General features: G+C 43.2%; 1 protein-coding gene across 1 annotated transcript; it reads right to left on the bottom strand.

Annotated features, from left to right (window-relative positions):
* Positions 1–241: 241 nt before the first annotated feature.
* Positions 242–20,443, bottom strand: LHFPL5 (LHFPL tetraspan subfamily member 5). The gene is made up of 4 exons (XM_001378630.4): positions 19,120–20,443; positions 7,946–8,182; positions 6,096–6,123; positions 242–5,205 (listed from the first exon to the last, which is right to left on the bottom strand). Exons 1-3 carry the CDS (start codon positions 19,529–19,531, stop codon positions 6,113–6,115), a joined length of 660 nt encoding a protein of 219 aa, XP_001378667.2. The 5' UTR covers positions 19,532–20,443; the 3' UTR covers positions 242–5,205; positions 6,096–6,112.
* Between the last annotated feature and the right edge of the window lie 389 nt (positions 20,444–20,832).

The raw sequence follows: 20,832 nt of genomic DNA, 5'->3' as shown, positions 1-20,832 counted from the left end.
AAACTGAGAAGGGGTCCATGTTTTACCAGACCTTAAGAAAGGATCCGTGTTAGATTTAAAATGGTTGAGGTCTTAAACTGTAGTGATTAAAATAGTGGAAGATATAAATTGTGATAGATATAAGAGAGGGTGAGTAAATTTGACTGCAGAAATATGTTTCACTACAGTGTCTTGGTTTTTAAATCAAATATAAGGTGGTCGCCAGGGAAATATTCCCAATTATTCAAATACCCAAGTCAGGTGGGTTTATAAAGATTTTAATTAATACAAATGTGGAATTAAAGAAAAGAGAGAAAAGGGAAATAAGTATGAAGGGCCTTAAGCCAACATGGCCTAGACCTGAGTCTTAAGAGAGAGATCAGTCAGTCAGCCTTTTAACACTCACCACAAGGTCTACCTAAGCAAGGATTCTAGTGACACCAGGCCAGCATCATCTCTGCTGCTTTCACCAGCTCCCTCCTCCATCTGAATGTTTCAGAATGACTTCTTCCTCAATCTAAATATTTCAGAATGACCTCCAGCTCTTCTCTGAGCTCTATATTTTAAGGGCAAAATCTCCTATGTCACCTCCCCTAAGTTCTTCCATCTACCAATCACTGTAGATGTTTTTCAAAAGACAGCCCATTTTGAATTCATAGCTGAGTAGATTAATCTCTTTAGTAAGTCAGGGGAAAAAATACTGCTGTGTCGACTAATTTCATTAAGAGAAAAGCTCTGTAAGTTTTCACCCTTTAGATCTAAGTAGTTTACAAGTTGCCCCACCTTTATAGGCAACTTAGCATCCCATTGTATCAATTCCAAAAACAGGAATGGCTCAAAGAACTCCTTTCCTTTATAAGTATGGTTTTCAAGTACTTTCATTGTTTAGCAAGGAGTTTTTATGGGTGGAATAGAGGTCCTCCCGTAGCAAGGATTTTTCTCCCCTAAAGCAGTCCCAAGTAGGGATGGGGTAGAGATCCTCCCATAGCAAGGAGTTTTCACATTCAAGTAGAGTTCTCACTATCTGGTAGGGAATTATTTCAAGTAGGGAATTGGAGGATTCCTCAATGTGGAGTAAAATTTTTAACATAAGTCTGAAATTTTAAGGTTTACATCCATGACAAAAAAAAATTAAGAATCCTATACCAAACTCGCCCTCCCCCCAACTTCCCAAGAGTAGGTGCTATTACACAGCAGCAACAAGAATTCTTGGATCAAAATTCTTTTTAGCTGCTGACTAAAATGTCACCAGAATCTTGGAGTGCAAATTAATTTTACCAACATCCAACATTCTTCCTCCTGAAAAAGGTGCTGGATTTTTACCAGTTCTGCCCTAGGAACAAATTCATAAATGAAAAGAAGAAATCTTCCAGCTGATCTATAGAACTTAACTTCTAATAAAGGAACTTGAAGTTAAAGTTCTTAGAATTGCTCTCTGGGTATGGACTCAGGAAAATGATGTCACTGCTGGTGTTACTGAGGTGTTGGTAAGGGAATGATGACTGGCATTCCTAACCTTAACAAAACATTGGTTTGTAATCCCATAAAATCTTCAGGCCTTTGGAAAATGCTTTGGTCAGTGGTAGGGACATGGATGCTACAGATATTTGCTACCTTACAGAAAATGCTGCAAGTGTGTTACAGTTTATCACATTAAAACACTTTACATCCTTGTAAGAACCAGTAAAGAACCAAGAGAAGAAGAGTTTGCCGCCACATTAAGCTGTAGGCCAAAGTTGGTGACAGTGACAGGTTTTTTGTTTTGTTTTGTTTTTTAAGACACTTCCATGTTAGAATCATTGTTATGTGTTATTGGTTCTAAGTCAGAAGAGCAGTAAGGACTAGGCATTGGGAGTGACTTGCCCAGGGTTACAGCTAGGAAGTGTCTGTGATCAATGTTGAACCCAGATTGTCTCAACTCCAGGCCTGGGGCACTATCCATCTGCCACCTAGTGGCCCCATCCATATGCTTTTATAAAATTGTGCTATTGTGATTTGAGTTGAAGGGATTTGATTTCACTGTATTGATAGTGATGTTTGCTGCTTTGGTTTTAAGTTAGGAAGTTGATTATAATCACCTGCTAATTTAATGGACAATGCTGTATTGAATAAATTTCACCTGTTTATTGATATCTTAGTTCTGCAGCAGAGATTCCCAGTACCAAAAGGTTGTCTCGGAGGTATGGAGAATATATTTGATGATGTTTTTATCCTGTTGAAGTTAACTTCTTTCTCCTATGTGAAAGTATATGGTAAATGTATGCTTGAATGTATTTACTTTTGTATTGATTGAGGGGTTATGGAGAGACTTACTGAAAACCCAGGAGCACAAGGATAAAAACAATTAGGAACTCCTGTTTTAGAGGAAATGTTATTACTGCAAACTGGTGGACGTCTAGAGTTTGGTCCTCTTCTCTCGGCAACCTTCGTTAAATTTTCACCCCTTTTCTGATCTGATTTATCAAACAACATTGCTCTGTGGCTCCCAGAGAGTCAAAGGTAGCTAAGTGTATAATCTCACTTCATGGCAGACTTAGTTTTTAAAAGAGCATTTAAATAAAGACATAACCTTGAGAAGTATGACACAGTATGTTAGTTGTTTGAAGAGGAGAGGGACATAAGATTTGCAGTTATGAAAATGTCACTATGGGTAATATTTCCTTTCAAGTTCATTTCAAGACAGACCTCAGCTCCTTTTGGTCCAGAAGAAAGTTAGACCAGCCATCGGATGCGGCACCAATTCAGTTCCTCCAGTGTCTGTCTCCATGACATGGGGTTTGGGTCTCAGATGCCCTTGTCCTTTAATCAAACTTAACAGTCCTATAGCCCAGCTCAATTGAGAAGGTCCAAATTAGGTGGCCATCCTTGGAAAGGTTAATTGCTGCCATTAATTTGGCCCTTTGTTCTCACTGAAATCTTTTCAAAAGGAGTTCTTAACCTGGTGCCTGTGAACTTTTAATATTCTGATAATTTTATTTTAATACATTGTGTTTTGTAATTCTGTGTGTTGGGTATTTAAACATTCTAAGAATGGGGCCATGTACAAAAAGATAAATCCTCCTTTATTTTTTAATGGAAGGCCCATAGAGAAGCAACAGTTACATGACTAATTGGTAATATGCCCATTTTTCTTTAGGCAGGGCCATAAATTTCCTGAATCTTTAAAATGGAGGAGAGAAATTAGTAAATATGATTGCTCTCATTTTAAATATGGTTTTTGTTTCTATTTGGAGGGAGGTAGAGAGAGCACAAAGTAATCAGTAGGATGTGATACTAATAATGCAAGTTGATCATCTTTATGTTCCCAAAGAGAATAGATTTTAATCATAAATTGTTAGTTTACACTACTGCTACGGTTGAGCTGCCAGCTCTGAAAACTAGGCACCCATTAATATGGATTCATTTTCAACCAGAGAAAAGTACATTCCTTGGCATGCCTGTTGGAATGCTTTCATCCAGTCCCCAACCTACCTTTCCACTCTTACACACATTCCTTCTGTTCATGCACTGTCAATTGGCCTTATTGTACCTCCTGCACAACACATTTCCTGTCTACATAGCTTTTCACTAGACACATTCCTGGTAAGCATTTGTTTATCTCCATTCCCACTCCCCCAAGATTGCTAGCTTTTGTTTTTTAAGCCGTTATCATGGTGACAACTCTTAAAGCAGAAGGGCATGGGCTAGGCAAACAGGGTGAAGTAACTTGTTCAGGATCACATAGCTAGGAAGTGTCTGTTGCCAGATTTGAACCCAGGACCTTGCAATTCTAGGCCTGACTTACCTATTGTGTTACCTAGCTGCCCCCATATTTTTTAAGACCTGTTTCATGTTCCACTTTTGACATGAAACTTGCTAATTCTTCCTACCCCGAGATAAGCCTCTAACCTGTATATAATTGCATCTCCCCTACAAAAGAGCTCTTTGGAGACAAAAACCAGTTTTTCCTTTATGTACTCAGCACCTGGCATATAGTAGGTACCTAAAGTGTTTAACTGACTAGTGAAATTTCTCATAGCTAACAATATTGGGAATCACACTGACCATTTACTTGACCTGGAGCTAGGGCCTTTCTGTGTGACGAGAGGAAAGTGCTTAGTCTTCACCAGGGCAAGAAGAGGTAGGAAGGGCAGAGGGCATTCCCTCTGCTTCCCTGGCAGCCCCTAGGGGAGAGTGCATGGAGGTACCTGGATGGGCAGCCGGAGGAAATGACCAGGGTTATTCACCTCAGAGCAGTCTGCAACCAGAGCAGGCAAGCTATTGACCGAGCCGCTGGACATTCCATTCTGTTAGCTACCTAATGCCTACCAAGGAATGCATTTTATTCTGTAAGTGGAAAGGAACTAATGGAGAGCTGATCTCCAAAGCCCTGTCGTCAGTCATAGCTCCTGGCCACATTAGTGTGAGCACTGAGGATGTGACTTCCCTGTTAGAAGAAGAAGAAAGATGCTGCCAGGGTTTAGCAAGAATTGCCCATTCAGATATCCCCGCTCATTGGGATGGGAGGAGAAGAGATGGACTTACAAAAGATGGAATCCAGATTTTGTCAACATTCCATGTGATTTTTACAGTTCTTACAAATACTAGGTTGTGTTGAGTTTTCTCAGCCTAGTAATATATTCCTAAATCATTTCCTCATTCCAGAGCAATAAAACGAGCCAGTCAGGAAGAAAGGAAAAGCAGAGACCAGACGCCCCTTCAGATCCCATTAACTAGATAACCAGCTCTTTAGTAACCCAGGAATAGCTGTTGCCTCAAAAAGCTCCACTGGAGTAGGTAGGCCTGCATACAGTTTCTACATGTCTTCTTTTTAAATACCTCTAATCTTTAAGGCTTTCGTAGACTAAGAACTAGAAAAGGATCTTCTAGAGATCGAGTCCAACCCCTTCTATTACAGATGAGAAAGCATCTATAGAAGTGAAGTGACTTGTTCCAGGGCACTCCGCTGGGTTAGATAGACCCCGACTCCTATGGCCAGTACTCTCCATCAGCTGGTGGCCGCCCTTCTCCAGAAGCATCTGCAGTTCTTCTGTAGCACCTGAAAAGCAGCACCATCACAGGACTCTTCTCTAATCAAAATCCCGAGTTCTAATTCCGTGTTGTATCAAGACTAAGACTCGGGTAGAGGAAGATGGGGGAATTGGGAAGAAAAGTTCTATCTGGAGAATCAGATTCTGTAGCTTTATGTTGAAGTTGTACAGGGGTTCTTTCCAAGAAGCAGATGTCCTGTAACAGGAGAGAAACACAAAGAGCCAAAACTGCAATGCAGATCTCCCCTTCCAGTCCCAATCCCACATGCCAACCACCTCCTTTCCCTGAGATCCGAATCTGCATTTCCCCCTTGCTTCCCTACTCCCCAGCCTGACAAATACAAGCTGTCCTAAAACTTTAGTAGCTCAGGACTTTGAGCACCCTGCATGGTGTAACAAGCTATGTGCCTGGTTTGGGGTTTTGTTGTTAAAAAGCTTATATTTCCCTCTTAGAATCAGTACTCTGGGGGGCAGCTGGGTAGCTTAGTGGATTGAGAGCCAGCCCTAGAGATGGGAGGTTCTAGGTTCAAATCTGGCCTCAGACACTTCCCAGCTGTGTGACCCTGGGCAAGTCACTTGACCCCCATTGCCTAGCCCTTACCACTCTTCTGCCTTGGAGCCAATACACCGTAATGACTCCAAGAAGGAAGGTAAGTATTTAAAAAAAAAAAAAAAGAATCAATACTCTATATTGGTTCCCAGTCAGAAGAGTGGTAAGGGCTAGGTAATGGGAGTTAAATGACTTGCCCAGGGTCACACAGCTGGGAAGTGTCTGAGGTCAGATTTGAACCCAGGACTTTGCTACCTTTAGGTCTAAATCTACTGAGCCACTTATCTGCCCCCTGTTTTTTTCCTCTTTTTTTTGTTGTTTTGCTTTTGTTTTGTACGTTTTATTGTCTTACTCTGCATGACTACTTGGGACCCAAGTTTATTTGACTAAAGACATCATTTCCCCAAATTAGCCTTAGTAATGATTATATTTAAGCCCTTTCCATCTTATGCAATGGAAACTCTTGGAACAGAAAAAGTATATGGCTCTTGATTTTAAAAGAAATATGTATCATTATATCTGATCAAACTACTTACCCTCATGTTGAACTATTTCATACTTCCTCTGTAATTGAAAAGGAGAGACAAAAATAATTTTACCATAAAGCCTTAAAATCGGACTTAAAAGGTACCTGAATGGTTCATTTACTCCCTCATCTTCCTTGTTTTATAAATGAGTAAACAAAGTTAAAATAGGGAAATTACTTGCCCAAGGTCACACAGGATCAGAACCCAGCTTTCTTCCCTTATAGCCCTTCACTTATTATGAAGTCATTTTCTTATAGAATCAAGGAAAGGGCTTTTTTTGAGGGGAGGGGAAGGAGAGTGAAAGGTTTTAAAACTAGAGAGAGGAGCTGCTGATCTCTAGCTGCCCCCCTCCCCCTTTTAAAAACCCTTATCTGCTCTGTCCTAGTTAGCCTTAAGATAGAAGGGCCAGGGCAAGGCATATGGGGTTAAATGACTTGCCCATGGTCATAGAACTAGAATATGCCCGTGCCAGATTGGAATCCAGGTTCTCTGGGCCTGGCACTCTCCCTAGTGTGCCACCTAGCTGCCCATCCTGGATAGTTTTGGGCTCTCCTACCCGGGAGACGAGGGCTGGGCAGGATGGACCCTCCTGGTCCTTTTCTCTCCCTAACTTCTACCCTTATACTAGGGGCTTCCTCAGATGTGCTGATACTCCTTCAAGCACTCAACTTCTCATTGCTTCAATTTACTCAGTTCCTAAGACCCTCTCAGCTGTCCATTCAGCTATAGAGAGAGGAAGGAAACAAGCACTTATTCAGCTAGTAGGCACAAGAAATGGAGCACCGGGTCTGGAGGCAGGGAGACTCCTCTCCCTGAGTTCAAATCTGGCCTCAGATACCAGCTGTGTGACCCTGGACAAGTCATTTCACCCCATTTGCCTCCATTTCCTTATCTATAAAATGAGCTGGAGAAGGAAACAGAAAAACCACTCCAGTGTCTTTCCCAGGAAAACCCCAAATGGGATCCCAAAGAGTGGGACACAACTAGAAAACAGTTGTTTGTGATGACTCCTCAAGCACCTGGGGACACAGTTTTTTGGTAATAATTGCTAGGATCCTGACAATCTTCTCAGGTGGATGCTATTATTGCCCCCATAAAGTGTCTAAAGTAGAATTTGAATTCGGTTGTCACGCCCAAATCTAACACTAGCCACTGCACCACACCGCCTAGCTGCCTGGAAGATTCCTAAATGAACCGTAGACTCTTTCCTAGCTTAAAGAAAACCATTTTCTCCTTCCTCACACTCTACTTCTCAACATGATTAAATGCTCCCACCAGGAATAGCCACATTGGGTAAGCCTGCTCCTGGAAGGGAATGATGCTGTGGGATGGAGGAGCCTGGCTTCATTCGGAGCATTCACAAATATCCCATCGGCTCCCCTGGGGCGGAAAACAGGCCTTTGGATTTCTTGCTGGGCTGGAAGCTCCGGGGAGAAACTTGCTTCCTCACCCACCCCCCACCCCCGCTTCCTGTGGCCGCAAGATAAAAGAGTAACGGAGCGGCGCTCTGGAGAGCCAAGCCTCCGCTCTCCTCATCACGCTTCCAGAAACAGGCTCCCAGGAAGTGGACCGTCATTGCCAGCTACCCCTCCCAGGAGAAAAGCAGGTCCCAGAAAGCGTGTTTGGCCTCTGGTCTCCCGACTCGTCTCAGGGCACCACTCCCCCCCTTCCATCTCTGACATCGCAGGATTTTGAGTTGTTAGATGGCAGCCAGGTAGAAATCGGCCTTGTCTGGCCTCGGGCTTAACGGGTGGGGGGGGGGGGGATGGGCTCTGGCTAGCACTGGAGGAGTTTCGGCAGGCCTGTCAGCCGGGGGAAGCTAGTCACGGGAAAGAGGAAGGAAATGGGTCGTGTGTTACCATTTCCATCTGCTTTGTAGTCATCCGGGAGGAGTTTATCTTGCCGGTAACCGAGAACAAATGCCAGAAGGGAGAGAATGAGGGCGTCCATGATGCTGATCATAGCGAGCAGGAAAGCCCAGCGGATGGTGCAGGCACCCAACGTGTATTTGCCCGTCTGGTCCCCACACATGCGCTTTACCTCGCTGGAGTCCCAGCCGTCGGGGTAGACCAAACAGCCGATCATTAAGCCCGTCGCTGCAGGAAAGGGAGAGCCATGGATGGTTAGACATAAAGGGTTTATCATAATACCTTATTTCATTTGACAGGCAAAACAGCCTTCTGAAGTAGACCTTCCTGTACCAATTTTACAAACGAGGAAACTGAGGCTCACGGAGCCTTGTCACCCACATCAGTCTCCTCTCCAGCGGCTCGTCCTACAAGCTTTAACTCAAGCAGTCCCAAACGGAGCTTATTATCCTCCACCCCACCCTGCCATCTCACTGCTCACCTTCTAACCTTCCCCGTTACTGTGACGGACCCCAGCTTACAACGGCTGTCATCATCCCGTCCTCACTGTCTCCCCAGGCGGAGTCTCGCCCTCGCCGCGTCTCAGACACTCCCTTCTCTGCTCTCTCGACTCGTCACCTCAGACCTGGCGATGCACTCAAGTCAAGAGATGAATTTCAGACTCGACGGGAGAGAGATTTTGGTGGGAGAGAACCTTAAATGACTGTCTCTGAGACTCATTTTCCTCGTCCGTAAAAGAGGTGCCCTGGATATTTCCTGCCTGGAAGAGCTGTTCCGAGGGTCAGAGGAAAGGTCTTCCAGGACTCCTTTAATCACGTCCCGGGGCTGCGCACTGGGCCAGAAGGGAAGGCAGTGCTTTCTATGGAGCGGCCATTCAGGCTTCTGGGAAGATGGATGCAGGAACAAGAGGCCGCCCACTCTGATACTCTACAAAACCATCAGGTTTAAAGTGGGCAGAATAATGATTTAAACGTCCAGTGAGGAGCCATAGTAAGTGACTACCTCATTACACAGATCAGGTGGACATAGCTTGTAGGTGCAGCCAGAAACTGGCCAGAGACCTCCATAGGTAGGATGAGCAAAGGCTCACCCAGAAAAGCCCCGGACTGATGGGAAACCCAGAAGGGAACCTCAGAAGCTATCAAGTGTGACAACAACCAGCTCCGGCCGGCAGGTGCTTTGTCCTGAGACCCATAGAGGGCCCTAAAGATCCAGTACTCTGAACTTCAAAGAAGCAGAGGGGCCTAACCGTGCTGGGAGGAGGAACCCAGGGGACCTCTAAGCAGAGTGGATCACCCGAAAGTGCAGGAAAAGGCAAAGTCTGGACCTAGCGCACAGCCACAGTTTGGGAATTAAGGTTGGAGAGATGAATAAACACAAGAAGATACCACTTTAAAGAATTAGAAGTCCAGAGATACTAAAAAATGCAACCAATTGCAAGGAGAAACTTAAAGGAAAAAATGAATTTTGCACTAGGTTCACATGAATAAGCAGAAGAAATTAAGATTAAAAAATGAAATAAAAGTTCTGGAGGGAAGAATTAGAAGTATAATAAATACCTTACATGAGTAATAGAATCTTTTTTTTTTTAATTAAACCCTTTCCTTCTGTCTTGGAGTCAATACTGTGTATGGGCTCCAAAGCAGAAGAGTAGTAAGGGCTAGGCAATGGGGTTCAAGTGACTTGCCCAGGGTCACACAGCTGGGAAGTGGCTGAGGCCAGATTTGAACCTAGGACCTCCCGTCTCTAGGCCTGGCTCTCAATCCACTGAGCCACCCAGCTGCCCCCTAGAATCTTTTAATAGAATAGATCAAACAGAAATTAAAGACTGGGAGAGCTAGAAAAATTAAAGCAAAATCAAAAGGCTGAAAAAAAATGTTTCATCTATCAAAAACAACTGATCTGGAAAAAAAGGTTGAGGCAATTTCAGAATCATCAGATTCCTTTAAAATCATGATTTTAAAAAGTTCTAGACACTGTATTTCAAGATATCAATGTCAAATAAGAAATAATGTTATAAGCATCCAGAAAGAATTTTTAAATATCAAAGTACCACAGTCAGGATCAGACAAAATCTGACAGCTTCTACTATAAATGAGATGTCTTAGAATGCAATTTATTCATCTTTAAGTCCCAGAATGCAGTTTAGTCATTCTTCAGTCATGTCCAACTCTTCCTGATCCCATTTGGAGTTTTCTTGGCAAAGATATTGGATAGCTTGTTATTTCCTTCTCCAGCTCATTTTCAATGAAAATCTGAGGCAAAAGGAAAATTGACATGCTAAGGGTCACCTGGGTAGTAAGTGTCTTGAGGCCGGATTTGAACTCAGGAAGATGAGTCATTCTGACTCCAGACCTGGCACTCTGCATCATCCCCCCAAAATGGCACTAAGGACACAAGAAATAGGGTGACAGCCAAAAATAATATACCTTGTAGGACTAAATAATCTTGCAAAGGAGGAAAATGGAACTTTAAGGGAACTGAGGATTCTCAGACATTGCTGATGGAAAAAAAAAACATGTCTAGAGAGGAACTTTGAAAAAGAAATGCAAGAATCAAGAGAAAACTCAAGATGATTTTAAAGTAATTAGAAGGGGCTGGTGGGTGGATTTCTTTTTCAGAGATTTTAAAGTAAGGGAAGAGAAAGGAAGATAAAAATAATACCCTATAGTAGAAAGCAAAAGGTAGAAGAAGTTACTATCTCATACTTTGGAGTGCATTTGTATATATAGAGGAAGGTGTGGGGGGAAGCAAATGTCAGATGGACTTCACTCTTAATTAAATAACTCATCAAAGCAATAAACAACCATGTCTCCAAAAGACTTATTGATTATGTTATTTGTTTATATGAATTTTGGTTAAAAAATAAAAAGGTAAACCTTTGAAATATTGTTAATAGTGCACAGTTAGCAGGACAGTTTTGGAAATAATGGGTTGGATTTATTATATTTTTTTAAGCAAGCAGTATGGAAGAGAAATTAAATTTCATACGTGAGCCTCTGTTCCATTTCACATATGGAAGTCCTCTGTTTTTAACATTTTAAGTCCAGAATTTTGAAAATACTAAAAACAATAGCAACAACATAATAAAACAAAACCAGGAGAATAGTGTATACATTAGCCACAGTAATATAACAACAAAAAAAAGCTTTCAGAATGCTGATCAATGCAATGTCCATTCATTGACCTCAGAGCACTGATGGTGATCCATGTTGGCAGAGAAGTTGTGGTGGACTATAAGCTTGGGATGAGGCAGACACACATGCTTTGTGTTCATCTGACAATAATCAACTGAGTTTGTTGGTCTTGTTGGGATAAAGAATTCTTCGGAGGGAGATGGGGCACAGGGGAACACTATTGGGAAATGAAAGCAATGTTTTAAAAAATCAGCAAACTATCAAACAAACCCCCCAAGCCCCAAAAAAAGGAAAAGGGGGGGAAGAATCATAATTGTGGAAATGCAAATTTGTATGTGATTTGAGGTGAACGATATCTCTTAAAATATAGAAATGACTTGTGGGAAATAAAGGATTCTAAGTATCTTATAAGGATCTGAATATCATGCTCCTAAACTAAATTCTTTTTGAAAGGAAAAAATATGTATAAGCATATACTGAAAAATAACATCAAATTACAGACTACATCTGGACTTTAGACAAGGCAAAGTTGGGGGAAAGTGCAGTTATTTTAAATCATAGAATGCTAGAACTGGAAGGAATCTTAAAACTCCTCTTCTTGCTATTTCAAAGTTCCCGTCTTGCTACCTCCTCACCACCACCACCACCCCACTTCTGACATCGATTTCCTGGGCTCAGCATCCGCTGTCTACCAGCAGCAGCAATGGATAGGATGCTGGACCTGGAATCAGAGAGACCTAAATTCAAAATCCAATCTCAGATAGCCTGTGTGCTGTGAGGACTCTGGGCAAGTCACTTAACCTCTGTTGGCTTCTGTTTTGTTAACTATAAAACAGGGCTAATAACAGTACCCACTTCCCAGAGTTGTTTTGAGGATCGAATGAGATAACTGCAAAGCATTGAGTACAGTGCCTGGCAATAAGTAAGTTAAGCACTATGTACATGTTAGTTATTTCTATTAAGTACTTATGCCAGTACCTCACCTATAACAGGCACTTCATAAATGTTTGTTCACTTCCTTTCCTCCATCCCTCCCCATTGCCACCTAAACAGTAAGATCTGGTTTTACAGAAACTCGACACATACAAATTCAGGTATACATGCTTGACAACTGGGAAAAATAAACGCAGAAAAATACATAAAATAAAAAATTTTCATTATGTGCTACATCCATGCCATTTTCCTAAACGCCATAGTGTCACAGCAGTTCACCCAATCACACTTATTCTCACTGAGAAGTATTTGTGTTAGTCGTCACATTGCTTTAAAGCTCCCACGTCAGTTTTTGTTCAGAGTTCTTGGCTTGTAATAAGTGGTGTCCCCATCAGGGCTGTGCTGCTCTTTGTTGCATTACCACTATTTATTAATTAATTAATAATGGCCTCCAAGTACAAGAGTGATGATAGTGGTAGCTCCGATACGTTGGCTTTTTAAATAATGAGGTTCACTGTTATGCATGACTTTCAATTTAAGTGTATGGGTCGCGTAAAACAAGGTCCTGCTGTACTTCTTAGAGATGCAGAATCTAGCCAACCCTGAGCATCTGGCACAAGCTGCTCAGTCAGTCATCTCTTGGGCCACCCATACTCCCCAGGAGGAAGATGAACCAAAGGAAGGTAGTATACCAAAATGAAGAAAGTGGCTGCAGCCAATGTCGTTTAGGCTGCAGAAGAGAAGCCTCCGGAAGAACATGACAGCTGTTCTCAAGGACAAGAAGGACTGTGCTATGGAAGAATATTACACTTGGCTTCCTTGGCCCCAAAAGGCAGAACCAGGACCAATGAATAGGAGTGTGGTATCATGGAAAGAGTAGTAGATGCAGCATCAGAGGAGCTGGGCTCCATCCTCTCTTTGCCACTCACTGCCTATGTGACCTGGGACAAATACTTAATCTAACCAGGTTTCAGAATCTGTATATGTGAAACAAGGGGCTTGGATTTAATGAACTTGAAGATCCCTTCCAGCTCTTAATCTATAAGTTATAGAGGAGGTCGTATGGAAGAAGAAGAAGCAGAAAAGCAATCAAAGCTCTCCCCAAAGTTCAATGGGCTGCCTTAGAAGGTCGTGCCTGGGAGCAGCCAGGTTGTGCAGCAACTAGAGCTCAGGACTTGATGTCAAGAAGACCTGAAGTCAAATCCAGCCTCAGACACTTACTAACTGTCTGAACCTGGGCAAATCACTTCATCCTGTTTGCCTCAGCTTCCTTATCTGTCAAATGAGCTGGCGAAAGAAATGGCAAACTACTTGGGTGTCTTTACCAAGAAAATCCCAAATGGGGTCACAAAGAGTCAGACATTAATGAACAACAACAGCGGGCGATGGTGCATTTTCTAATACGAAAGGTAGTTTACTTAGAACCGGGTTCTAACTGCTCTTCTGAGACATTATAAAAAGGAATTGTGTTTTGTTGGGTTTGGGCAAAGTGACCTCTGAGGACATGACAACTTTGTGGGCTGCTTTGGCTTTTATCAGTCTGACATTATGTATTGAGCAACTAATAAGTGACAGCCTAGGGTGGCATGAGAGGCAGATGCATGGGTACCGTCTTCTAAAAAATGTCTATTTGGAGAGATGAGACCAAAACATTAAATGATTAGGGAACAATAGCATAGTGTAAAGCACCCTGGCACAGGAGTCAGAAAACGTGTTCTAGTCCTGGTTCTGCTTGCCGTGTGTTTTGGACGAGTCACTACTTCTCTCTGAGTCTCAGGTCTCACTAGTGAAAAGGTCTCTGGATTTCAGATGAAGAAACTGAGTGTCAGGGAGGGGAAGGGTTTTGCCAAATGCATACAGGTAGTGAGGGGCAGAGTTGTCAAGCCCAGTGAAAGAAGGTACAGACAAAGGTATAGAAATTTAGAGAAGAGAGACAGACAGAGAGACAGAGACAGAGACAGAGACAGAGAGAGGGAGAGGGAGAGAGAAAGAGAGAGACAGAGAGAGAAGCCTGTGAGCTGGGATAATCAGGAAAGGCTTCATAGAAATGAAGGGGCTTTAAGAAGGTTGAGAGACTTTGGAGAGCCTTTCTTTGTAACTATGGAAACTTCATGATGCTAATTGAATTTAATCTAACTAACATGAATGCATGCCCCAACAACCTGGACACTGGAGCATACCTTCTTCCCTGCCTGATACTTTCTCTCTTCTCCCTTCCCCCATTGAGGGAATCTGATGCCACCTACCTCCTTCTCCATCAATATTTCACTGAGCACAGCCTGGCTAGCTCTGGTTTCAGTGCTTCCTCCCACCAACCCAAATGGAGTCCACTTCTTTTCCTTTCAGCAAAGCCCCATGATCCCTAATCTTGTCAGCTCAGCTGAGCTAGGATAGGGTTCCTGCTCTGCCCTCCCCCATGGCCACCACTGTCCAGCTTCCTTCTTTCTTCACCACTTGTCCAGATTTTTGCCCTGCCTCTGGATTTGAATGACTGGAAAACAGATTGAGGCTGACAACTTTGTGCAACTCTTCCTCACTTAAATCCAATTCATGCACAAGTCAAGACATCACCTCATAATGCCATTGACCCTGTTTGAAAACCAACGATCAATAACTTTTTCCTTCCTTAGTGACATGGATGACATGACATACCTACCTCTTCCACCCCAATACATATTCCATGGCCATGGATTTGGGGTCAGAAACCTTGGGTTTGAATTCCTGCTTCTGCTGCTTACTAAGCTGCTTGGCCTTGGATGAGTCCCTTCACTTTTCTAGATCTCAATTCATTCATCTGCAGCATGAGGGAGTGGGACAGATGGACCTCTAAGATCATGACCTTCCAGCTTCCTCAGAGTCACCCAGATCCAGCTGGATCCTCCATCCCAAGGCTTCTTGCACACAGAGGAGCCAATTTCCATAGTTCAAGACAAATTGGGCAGAATTCTCACTCCCCCCCAGCACATTCTTCCTCAGTCCCCAAGTATCATGTTCTCACTTGGTAACTAGGTGCACTTTAGTTAAAGCAGGCTTAACTGTGAGTACTAGGGTGACATCATTGGTGAAGTTTAACTTTGGTGCCCAGAACCTCCCCCTTTCATATTCTCATGTCCCCCAGCTCCCTCCAAACACATATAAGGCCAATTTGATATATTCCTTCACAGTATAGGCTTAGTTATTTAATATACTACTCTTGCCCCCAAAGTATTTACATTTTAAAAGAGAAACTAAGGGAGAATATAATGCTCAACCCATTTCTCTGGCCCTTAGTTTCCTTATCTGTAAAATTAGGAATGTAGTAGAAAAAATACTAACCAGTAGGTGGCTAGGAGACCTGAGTACTATCCCCAGCTCTGCCACTAATTAACTGTGCAACTAAGAGCAAATCAAATAACTTCTCTGGACCTCAATTTACTTATCTATGAAAGGAAGGATGGCCCACTTTACCTCTAAGGGCTCCCCCAGCTCTAACTTTCTGTGGCTCAATAACACAGTTGACCCCAGGACCCCATGGACTATAGCTATCCATGGGATTTTCTTGGCAAGGATACTGGAGTGGTTTGCCATTTCCTTCTCCAGTCGATCCTTTTGTCAGACAATCAGAGGTTAAGTGACTTGCCTAGGGTCACACAGCTAGGACATGTCTGAGGCTGTGTTTGAACCCAGGTCTTCCTGACTCCCAGCCCAAGGCTCTTAACCACTGAGTCACAGCTGTCTCTAACTATTTCTCAAAAGTCTCTAGAGGGAATAATAGGTGGCCACTTTCCTGTTCCTTTTGTAGAAACCACCCTCCCTCCAGATACTCAAGTTCACAACCCAAGAGACACCTTCATTCTCCCTCTCTTCCTTATCCAATCAGTCACCAAGACTATCTACAATATCTCTTCCATTCTTCCCTGCCCAAGAATCTTCCTATTGTCTATAAAATTCCCCATTGCTTGTAGGATCAAAATGCAACTTGTCACCTTAATATTTAAAGCCCTTCACAGTCTGGCTCCAGCCCACTTTTCCAAACTTATTTCACATCATTTCCTTTCCTGAACTTATTATTCCAGCCAAATTGGCCTACTAACACTTCCTCAAATTTTACCATTCATTTCTCACCTTAATGTCTTAATACAGGCTACCCCCTATGCCAACAATGGGCTCCCTCTTTACCACTGACCTTCTTTAGAACCCTTAGTTTTCTCTGAGATTCGCTTGAGGTGCTTCCTCCCAATGGAAACTTTTCCCAGGTCTTCCTTATCTATATTAATTCTATTCCAGTGTCTTCCCTCTACTAATTATTTCTTCTTTATCCTCAGTATTGTCTCCCCCATTTGATAATAAGCTCCCTGGAGACATGTATCAGGGTTTTTTTGCCTTTTTTGTGCCCCCAGTACTTAATGAAATTTCATTCACTGACTGATTGAAATAGCTAACACTTAAGATTAAAAAATGCTTTAAAAATATTATCTTTTTTTCTAATCCTTACCTCCTGCCTCATAATTGATACTAACTATCAGTTCCAAGGCAGAAGAGGAGTAAAGACAAGGCAGTTGAGGTTTAGTCACTTGAGCAGGGTCACACAGTTGGAAAATATTTGAGGCTAGATTTGAATCCAGGACCTCCCATCTCCAAGCCTGGCATTCTATCCACTGAGCCATCTAGATACTCTAATATATTATCATTGAATCCTTGCAACAATCCTGTAAAGTAAATGCCACTCTTATTCCTATGTTGTAGATGAGGAAACTAGGGCTAAGTGACTTGCCCTTGGTCATACATGTCTTTGAGTCAAAATTCAAATGCAGCTTTTCTTGACTCTATCCACTATGTGGCCTAGCTGCCTCTCCCAGTGTTCTCTCCCTCTCTTCATATTACATTCTACTTATTCATCTGAGTACATGTTGTATTCCTCCTGTAGAATATAATCTCCTTGAGGGCAGGAATTATTTTTTGCTTTGTAAATGCAATGCCTAGCATAAGACTTGCACATTAGAACCTGTGATTTTGGTGCTAGAACTACCTCTGCTGAAGCAGGCAAAATTCCTTTTAATGTTAAAAATTGCTAGAGACTCACAGAGATTGCATTAAACTCATGGTCATGCAGCTGGCATTGGAGATGGGACTTGAACTGATATCTCAAATCCAAGTCCAACATTCTGTCGGCAATCCTATACTGCCTCTCACCATTCACATAATAGGTGCTTAATAAATGCTTGTTAAAGGGGCAGCTAGGTGGCTTTGTGGATGTGGATTCAAATCTGACCTCAAGACACTTCCTAGCTGTGTGACCCTGGGCAAGTCACTTGGCCCCAACTGTTTAGCCCTTACAGATTTTCTGCCTTGGAACTGATACACAATATTACTTCTAAGATGGGAGGTAAGGATTTGAGAGAGAGAGAGAGGGAGGGAAGGAGGAAGGGAGAGAGGGAAAAGTGGAGGGAGGAAGGGAGAGGTCAGAGAGATATAATTGATTCATTTTCATTTGGATCTGCTGACCACTTTCTACTTGGTCTTGCATCACTGGCTAATTTTCTTGACCAAGATATGCAAGACTATTCCCTATGTTACTTCCATTTAGATAAGGTATCTAAGTTTTAACCAATATCCATGGGGGTCACTATCAGAGTTAACATGTCAAGAGTCATTGTTTCTTCATACCCCATAACAAGAAGCAATGGTGCAAGAGTTTACCAGAGACTTTGATGGCACAGGGCAAGCAAGAGAGTCCTGTACCAGGGTCAGGAGGATCAGACTACTCCCAGGAGTCAAGAGACTTGCTATAGAATGGAACCAAGGAGGAAGCATTGGACCCTTACCCATAGGAAGATAGTGGGTAATTTCCCATCATTTCTATAATTTCAGTGGCTGGTCATATCCTCCTCCCCAGTTTTAGCTCTCCCCTAACTTTTCATCAAAGCCCAAAATATCTTGAGCTGAATCCAGAGCCTTCCATCCCCATAATTAGAGCAAATTTAATGGAAGGCACTCTGAGACTTACATTAACAATATTCAAGGACCACTGTGTCAAATCTTTTCCCAGAGCAGATTTTTATGAAGAGAAGGAAAGGACCAGGAAGGTAAAGCTCACAATACAGAGGGGGGAAAGGAAAAGACACCAAAAAGTGAGACTGAGAGTGCCCAAAACAGAGGTAGCACAGTAGATGGTGCCAGGCCTAAAGTCAGGAGGACCTGGATTCAAATGTGATCTTAGATACTTCCTAGCTGTGTGACCCTGGGCAAGTCATTTAACTCCTATTGTCTAGCCCTTACCACCCATCTGCCTTGGAACTGATATTAAGTATTAATTCTAAGACAAAAAGGTAAGGGATTTTTTAAGGGTTGTGACTTCCTTTTAGGGTGAAAGTATGTGGGTGTATGTGTGTGTGTGTGTGTTGTTTGTGTATGTGTGTGTAGCTGGGAAAGGGCTTGGTGGTGTAGTAGAGCAGACAGTAATCTGAAAGTCAGTCAGAAGACTTGGGTTCCAGTTCCAACTCTGCCATTAATTATTTGGCCATGAACAAATCATATCCCTTTTCTGTGTCACTGTTGCCTCATTTCAATAGAATAAAATTTCTTCTAGGGTATGTGTTTATATTCCCAGAGCCTGGTACATAGGAAGCATGTAATAAGTGTTTGGATAATGAAATGAGGAAGTTGGACCATATGTTTTCTAAGATTCTTTCCAGGTCTAATTTCTTCAGTCAGGAATTCCTAGGGGTGCAATAATAAAATAGTTTCAAGTTTAAGAAATGCTTTTCTCACAAAAACGCGGTGAGGCAATTAGTTCAAGTATAATTCTCATTTTGCAGATAAGTAAACTAAAGCTTACATAGGAAAATAACTTGCATGTGGTCACTCAGTAATTGGAGGAGCTAGTGTCAAGGACCATCCCTGGCATTGAGTAGGCAGTTAAGAATACTTGCCAATTGTTAGAACTAGGGTTTGAATCCAGATCCTAATTCTAAGTTTAAAATTGTCCTTCCAACTGTAGGATGATTGGCATCCAAATCTCAGTGATGGGAACCACTAAAGTGATCCTAAATCTATGATAGAGATCCCACCCATGGAATAAGGCACCCACACCTGCCCACTCCCTTTTCCCCTCACCAGCTGCCAGCTGCATCCAGGCACAGATCTTGTAGACAGTAGCTGTGTTGCAGACAAAGAAGAGGCTGAAGCAGATGGTGGAGCCAATGATGAGAAACATGGCAACAGCCACGAAGAACATGGCAGTCTTAAAGGCACCAGAGGGTATGGTCTTGAAGTCCAGGGGGCTGCCCTTGCAGATAAGCTCTGAAGTCAGGGCATTGCCCACACAATAAGAAAAGAGGCCGAAGTAGCCAGCCTGGGGTGTGTTGATACTGTCTCCAATCCAGTAGGGTTGAATAAACAGAGCCATGACCAGAACAGAGAAGCAGATAGTGAGGGTGCCCCACATCACCCCTACTGCCCGGGCATTCCGCACATAGTTGGTGTGGTAGATCCTGGCTGCCTCTTGGGCCGGCAGCAGCTTCGTCATGGTGGGTAGGTAGGAGAGGGGCACCTAGAGGAAGAGAAACTGAAGGGATAGCTTCAGCACTGGAGCCCACGACTGGGCCCACAGCACCACACTGACCTAGGTTAGGGGAATTGTGAAATAGATAGTGCAGGAGACTGCTATGGGAGATTCCACTCCCGGGATAGTGTCCGAGTAGGAGAGGCAGACAAGTCGTGGGGTTCCAGCAGGATGGGAGATTGTTCTGGTTTCCGAGTCCGCTCCTTCAGGCATATGTCTCCTCCTAGACCCTGCTGAGTCTCCGTCCCCCAGCGAGTACCTGCCCCGCTCTGTCCTGATGCCTCTTCTCCACCCTCCTGGCTGCTCCTACTCCGCCTGGGCCCCAACCCTCAACCTCGGCTCCGCCTTCAGACTTGACCTCGGTTTCAGCACCACGGCCAGTGCCCGGCAGCATTAGGATCTGGGGCCACGAGCAGGAGGGGCTAGAGTGGAGAGTTATGGGTAGGTAGGAGGACCTGACAGAGGGTGGGAGGAACCGGCCAGCGGGAGAGAAAGGGCGGGGGCGCTTGCCGAATTGGTTCTGGACGTGGAGAGTCCCCATCCCTATTCAGCTTCCCAAGAGGTTTAACAGCTCGGAGAGCCCAGACTCTGACACTTCTCCCACGCAACATCTATTCCTCCCTTTCCGCTTACAATCCCGAATGATCTGATTTTTAGCAAGAACTGGGGAGAACGTAATTGGAGCCAATCCCCCACCTCCCTCCATCATTCCCTTTAACGCATTGTACCGCCCCGAAATCGTCTCCCCTTTTCTTTTTGAACCAGCTCACTTTTTAGGGTCGGCACCATTCCTTCCGCGTCCCCGAAGTTTCGGCCTCTGTCCCCGTGGAAAATGATCTCTTTTCTGCTTCTCAGCCCTTCGAGTTCCTTTCCCTCACTCTAAAGGAGATTAAAGTGAGCAGACTGGAGTGTTCGGATGATAGGTTCATCTGATCTCAGAGCTTTCTATAAACCTCTTCATGAATTCGTCATATTCTAATAGGGAATATTTTTGTTTCTGTGAAGCTTCATCTCTCTGAGTAGATTGTACATTCCCTGAGAGTAGAGTCTTAATTAATTTGGGGATTTCCTCAGCACCTAACACACAAATGGTGTATAGGGTATGACTTTTATAGGGTATGACTTTTTGTTAAATAAAAGGACTCAGTTTCCTTATCTGTATCATGAAGTGTTGGACTAGATCTGCAGGGTGCCTTTGAGCCTGAAATCCTAGGATCATGAATAATGAATGAATAGCTCTAAATTCTAATATAATCTCTGGCATA

Source organism: Monodelphis domestica, chromosome 2 (genome assembly GCF_027887165.1).
Source record: "Monodelphis domestica isolate mMonDom1 chromosome 2, mMonDom1.pri, whole genome shotgun sequence".
In the NCBI taxonomy this organism is placed as follows: domain Eukaryota; kingdom Metazoa; phylum Chordata; class Mammalia; order Didelphimorphia; family Didelphidae; genus Monodelphis; species Monodelphis domestica.
This window is presented reverse-complemented; position numbering and strand designations above follow the sequence as displayed.

Excerpts from the sequence above, each read along its gene's own strand:
- LHFPL5 (XM_001378630.4), bottom strand. The coding sequence starts at position 19,531 with ATGACGAAGCTGCTGCCGGCCCAAGAGGCAGCCAGGATCTACCACACC. Across the intron at positions 8,183-19,119 it reads CTGGATGCAGCTGGCAGCTG|CGACGGGCTTAATGATCGGC; the intron begins GTGAGGGGAAAA and ends CCTTTCCTGCAG.